A 6,122-nucleotide genomic window follows, 5' to 3' on the forward strand; every position below is an offset into this window, starting at 1 on the left:
ATGGTACTGATCAATATATGATATGTGATAGTGGCAGGCGTAACTTACGTGCTGTCAGGTAGAGTGCTCCGCTGGATTTTGTAAGTGCACAAAGTCGATTACATCATAGTGTGTATACGGCCGCATACGGCCAATTTCAGGGCAGCAGAATTGCAATCAGCTGCCTGCAAATGCTGGCTTCGGGACGCCGGTCTGTGACACACGCCCGGCGCTCATATAGATCTCACTAAGATCGCATCATAAACGTTTATACTCTCGTGAACACACCACGCTTGCAAACAGAGCGCCTGCTCCACGTTATTCGGTATTTCGAACGCGGACAAACGGTAAATCACTGTTTTGAACGAGCCAAAAAGCAACGGCGGCAGGGTGGAACGGGCCGGCGACTCCCGCGCCTGCTTTCGAAACGGGCCGCTAGGGGGATTTCAGTGGCGCCCCTACAGGCCGCGCTCGAGGCGTATAGCAATCACGCACTCATGGAACGATCTTGTTATGCTTCGAGGGCAAGAAAGGTTGTAATCTAAACATTTTGTCTAATTTAAAAATGCTTCCGCAAAGATAGGTCACCTGGATAACTCTCGTGAGTAGTTTTACTTGTCAGTGCTGCAAAATCTAAAGAGACTGTGCAACATGACTTCTGTTTCATCTCATGGGTATTTCCAAAACTAGGTGGCATGAGGTCAAACAGAATGCTGGGGTAGATATTGTGGGCCAACGTACGGGATGAAGAAAACCCCGGCTTGCTCTGCTAAGGAAAGCACTACAAGCTATACACTAGCCCCAGTGGAATCCGAAGGCCCACGCACAGTAGACAGGGCCCCTCAAGAAGACACGGGGACTTCTTGATCTGTGAACGTGTTATGTTGTGAACTATGCCAATACTTGCTCTAACCCTCCTCCACAAATGAGGATGTTTTGAATTTTAGCACGGCCATTTGGCAGGGGAGTGACGTTCGCATTTTTAGTGCAAACTGTGTGTGGGAGAGGTTGCACAATAAATACAGTTGCCACCTCTCCCAAGGTTATTTCCATGCGTAGTAAACACATCAAAACATACCAATATTCACTCTTTTCTGAAGTATAAGCATGCATTGGACGCGCCTGGACGCTGGCTTGGCCGATGGTGGCACTGCCACTGCGGAGCAGTGAGCCCTTTTTAGGTGTTACAGGCTGTTTATGTGGACATGAGTACTAAAATCTTCTCTGCTCTTGTTCTTTGCTGCTTGTATTCCAGGCTGTCAAGGGCACGCCGGACTTCAGAAAATGCCTTTGGGGTCATGTGCAGCACTTGGCAAATCTACAGAGCGCCCCTGCGTCACTTGCCAGAAAGGGCGAGGTACATTGTGCTTGCCACGGTGGTTATGCATAACTACCTCCGGTCAAGGAAGGCAGCCAGACAGCTGTACTGCCCGTCCGAGAATGTAGACGTTGAAGACATCTTGACCGGTAAGACACCGTTCGGCAATTCAAATGGTGCAGTAGTAAGACCACTGATCCTGGCTGCAGCTAGAAGCTTTCTTTTTAAAGGGGCCCTGAAGGGCGTTTTGAGCACGCTAAATGAACTAGCGCAATCGTTAGATTGGGTCGTCAACGTCATCTGTGCCAAGTATTACTCTTTTACGCGCAGCGGAAAGCTCACACTTTTGTTGCAAAGTTTGTGGCTTTTTTCTCACCCTTTCCTTCGTGTTTTTGGACGCCGCCATCTTCACATGTCTACATCATCGATTCCCAGATGTTCGTCATGAGCTAGACATCCTGCTATTGGGTGGCTTTTTCACACACTTCCGGCAAAGAGATGAGTCGTCTGCTCAGCGTCGGCTCGCCGGCTGATCTGCCGGCGGAGTGCCGGAGTGCTTGGACATTTTACGACAAACGAAACAAGTGTAAACAAACGTTTAACCGTTTGTTTTAAATGCAGCACGGCCATAACACGACATGGATATTCCCTTACCTGAGTACGTTCCGTAAAGAAAGCGTTCAAGCCCCGTGGCACTTCTTTCGTGCAATCGCAGAGAACGCCCTGAGCCAAATGCCCGGGTTTGACGCATACATTTTATTCTACTTCAAAACAATCCAGAGATGGGTTTCGAACGAACACAACGTCACAACATGCGTTGCAAGTCTGAACCGCGATTGAAAGACGATGGGTTGCCTCCTCCTGCCCGTCGTAAATTCGGCACTCACCTCGCGCGCGGTTTGCGGGGACGAACAGCAAGTCACTTAACTCCGGCGCACAAGCCGAGATGGCTTTTAGCCACGCACACTGCACATACCCCATGCGAAGTTGAGTCGTACGTCGCTCGAGAAAGATAATCCAGACCATGGGAAGCACTATCCACCCGCAGAAGCAAGCACAACGTCGCATTGCATCGCGAAACAAAGACGTCCACAACACACACACACCATCGCCTCCTGTAATGTCAAACGCATCTCGCACTTCCCAATGGGAGTGGGTGGTACGCCTGCAGTGCCCACATGTCGCGAGGTGGGGCCCCGAGCTGAACCGGGAACACGCAACCGTAACTGAGTTCTACAGTGGTTTGTGCCTTGTTGCCAAGGCAACCGATGTTTGAGATTCTCATAGAAGTGGCGCTCGCTCCAGCGCTAGAAAGCTCAGAGCCGCGGTGGAGCATGTTTTGCCAACGTTGCCGCTCTCCACCACGCGTCGCCCCAAGCTGAACTGGTCACATGATTGAAGGGTTTTGTGCACGGGTTCTGTATCGATTTAAAATGTCTTTTTCACATGCCGCCGGCAGGAATTACGACCGCCGCAAAATAAGACCCGGCACCAGCGGGGCCACATCTGATACGGCACTTTTTGGATAAACAGTGTCGGTTCATCAAAGGGAACGAGCGCGCGATCTTCCCCGTACGGCTGCGAGTTCGCCGCCGATAAAAAGTCACGTGCCACCGATAGCAACTGCACCAACGAACACCGCGAAAGGGCAAGGCCAGGCCGCCGCACACATGCGCCCAGATTTTTCTTTCGCTTTTCCAGCCTTGAGCAGAGTGCGGGATTCATGGTGTCAACAAAGCTTGCCCGTAGCAGACGACAGTCTCAGCAGCGAAATAGCGGAAGTACGTCACCGCTGCGGAGCGCAGCATCATGGGAGGCAAGGCTCACGCGCCGTCAACAGCGGAGAGTAAGTCGAAAGGAGGAGGAAACGCGGAGTGACGATAATGCGCGGTTTTTGATTTACGATTTCTCAGCTAATACTCATCGCTATAACAAAATTCTTGCGGGAGGAGATTGCAAATACATTGCTTTATTTGGGTACATGTACATCCATGCATCGGCGGAAGGTATTTCAGGACCCCTTTAATGCTTTTCTGTAGCTACTTTTTAGAATAATATTGTGTGTAGAGACCGTGCAACAAGACTGCTGCACCGTCTCGTGGGTGCTTCCCAAACTATGCAACGGGCATTCAAGAAGACAATGCTGGTGTAGTTATGCTGTGACAGAGACTTTGTGTTGTGTGCAAGAAGTTTTATGTTGTGAACTGTGCAAACACTTACACTAATCCTCTTCCACAGTTGATGTCATTTCGAATTTTAGCATGTTCATTCTTCATTACCAGCGAACACGAGGAATATGCTTGATTGATTGATTGTAGGATATAATGCGCCAACGCAACACAGACGACGAGGGATGGCGTAGTGGAGGGCTCCAGATTAATTGTGACCGCATTGGGATCTTTACTGTGCGCCGAAATCTCGTACACACAGGTGTTTTTGCTTTTTGCCTCCATCAGAAAAGTGGCCGCCGTGGCCGGGAATTGAACCCATGTCCTCGTGCTCAGCAGCACAACGCCTTAGCCACTGAGCCACCGCGGTGGGTGATTAAACCAATTTGAGTTATTAAACCAATTACTGGTTACTTTTCTGTCTTTGTGTGCAGGACACATCCGCAGGGGTGCTTGGAGGGAGCAGGCCAGCCAATGTGGAGCCATCCTCGAGCTGCCAAAAAAGGGCAGCAACTGTAGCCGAGAGGCGCGGAACGTCAGGGACACGTTCCGGCACTACTTTTACAGGGAGGGCCAGGTCAGCTGGCAGTGGAGGCTCATCACGAAGTAGTGAGGTGAGACTGGGTTCATTTCAGACCTTTATTGATCTTGAGTGCCTCCAGGCCCCTAAATCGTACTAGGTGATTGGCCACAGCTATGTGGAGGCAGTTGTAGGTTATGTGGAATGAATACTTTCGCACTCAACTAGCTCTACCTGAATAGAAGCTGAATAATTAATTGCAGCTTGGTAAACTGTGAGAATGCCTGTTTGGCGCAGAGGACCTGGGGGAATTTGACGCAATGTTTGTGCAATCAGCACCCCGAATGTGTCACATTCGTCGGTTGCTGTTGCAGGCCTCTGAGCTTTCTCAAGCGCTTCAACTGCCGACGTCAGGAGGCGTTGGCGCTCCCCTCTCTCATCATCTGCATGCCTTCTTTTTGCCGCAGGCCGTGTCGGGGTGGCTGGTCTATTCGTCTCGACCACCACGTAGTCCTGAGAACTCCCAGCCTGGTTTGGTGAAGGGCTGACGTCCTCTCCGCATCTGTCCTCGGTGTGGACGTCCTCGGAGTCCCAGTCGTCGTTGGCTTGCGGCATGCTGTCAATCGCCTGAAATCAAGAAGACCACTGTCTTGTACATACCCACATTAAATATGTATCACTTCTTTTCTCGTCATTTTCTAGCTGTTCCTTCCGGTGGTCGCTTCCAAGTAAAACATCAAAACACATGCAGTAACGTTTAAATGACAACGAAAGAAATGCACATATGCTCCGACTTTAGAAAAACCTAATTGTGATAATAAAGATGTACATCAGTCGGAAAAGAGCAATAATATTGCTTTCTCCACAGGGCACAGAAGCAACATGATATTAGTAATAGTGCATCAAAATATAGCTCACAAATGCAGATGTCTTGCAAGGTCATTAATGACACTTGATACAAAATTTGTCAAATGGGGGTGGTCGTAAAGGCTCTCCTATCACCCCCCATTAATTTCTCCGTTTTACTAAACCTTGCTGGAAAATAAATAGTGCGGCTTCGCTACATGAGATCTTCGCGTAGCCGTAACGTTGGCTTTTTGCACGACACGCCAGCTATGCGGAGAAGCTCTTTATTTGCATCGTAAAGCTGTGGGTTGGCTCAGGCGAAAAGTGAAAAGAGCTTAGCAACCTACCTGAATTTCTTGCTCAGTGTGCATATTTGACACACTCTGCTGGGTCGGGTTCCCCGCTGCCAGGAACTTGAGCCTGTTATAATGTACCCAACGGGGCTCGTAGACATCGTCCGCGCTCATTCCTGACCGCATCTGCACCTTCCTTTTTTCTCTGGTGAACTGCGTGCGCAGGTTCGCAAAGCGCGAACGCAGCTGCGCGACTGAAAAAAAAAAAAAAAAGTAAAGCAATTGGTGTAAAAACTGCGAAATACACAGGTAGGCAAATGCCTGGAAGTGTAAGAATTTTCCCTCCCTTCAAAAAAAGAAAAGAAAAGAAAAAGCGGGGCTTCAGCACAGAACTGTCCAAAGCGCGGATGAAGTATCAAAAATACGTGCCTGTGAATCTGTCGCCAAACACCGCCGCAACTTCGCTGAAGGCAACTTCTTTGAGGTCTCTCCGGTGGTAGTGCCTATGTTTCACGTCCCATAGCAGCCTACGCTCTTGTACAAGGGATATCAAATCCGCCTCCTCCTCCACCGTAAATTGCGAATTGCCGGACATCTTGGCGCAGAGAAAGAGAAATCTTCTACGCGTGCATGCTTTTATAGCTGGATTACGATGTCGATGTACCCATAATTTAAAAATATTGTGATTTGTTGATTTATAGTCATAGAAACTTTTCGTACAGTAGTTTGCCGTGTGTTTATTTTACGAATAATGAGACGGTAGTTTTTTCGTTGTAGACACATATTAATAATGTGGCAAATTCAACGTGATGGCGGGCCAAGCGCAAAAAAAAAAAAGAACAGGTGAGATTCGTACCGGGGACCATGGTGCCAAGAAAGTGATGCTCAACCCGCACATTTAATAGCACTGGTTTGATTGCACGAGATGGGCAGGTGGGTAAAACGCGACGCTCTCCACTAATTGAGGTACTGCTCGCAGTGGGACACTAAAATGTACA

At 49.1% G+C, this 6,122-nt stretch overlaps 1 protein-coding gene across 1 annotated transcript; it reads right to left on the reverse strand.

Moving 5' to 3' along the window:
• Positions 1-4,092: 4,092 nt before the first annotated feature.
• On the reverse strand, positions 4,093-6,122 carry LOC144147290 (uncharacterized). Its single transcript, XM_077679387.1, has 3 exons — positions 5,554-6,122; positions 5,179-5,378; positions 4,093-4,612 (listed from the first exon to the last, which is right to left on the reverse strand). Exons 1-3 carry the CDS (start codon positions 5,717-5,719, stop codon positions 4,181-4,183), a joined length of 798 nt encoding a protein of 265 aa, XP_077535513.1. The 5' UTR covers positions 5,720-6,122; the 3' UTR covers positions 4,093-4,180.

This window comes from Haemaphysalis longicornis, unplaced genomic scaffold, assembly GCF_048455015.1.
Source record: "Haemaphysalis longicornis isolate Haplotype H1 unplaced genomic scaffold, Haemaphysalis longicornis Haplotype H1 scaffold_7, whole genome shotgun sequence".
Taxonomy (NCBI): Eukaryota; Metazoa; Arthropoda; class Arachnida; order Ixodida; family Ixodidae; genus Haemaphysalis; species Haemaphysalis longicornis.

Excerpts from the sequence above, each read along its gene's own strand:
- LOC144147290 (XM_077679387.1), bottom strand. The coding sequence starts at position 5,719 with ATGTCCGGCAATTCGCAATTTACGGTGGAGGAGGAGGCGGATTTGATA. Across the intron at positions 5,379-5,553 it reads GTTTGGCGACAGATTCACAG|TCGCGCAGCTGCGTTCGCGC; the intron begins GCACGTATTTTT and ends TTTTTTTTTCAG. Across the intron at positions 4,613-5,178 it reads ACACTGAGCAAGAAATTCAG|GCGATTGACAGCATGCCGCA; the intron begins GTAGGTTGCTAA and ends TCTTGATTTCAG.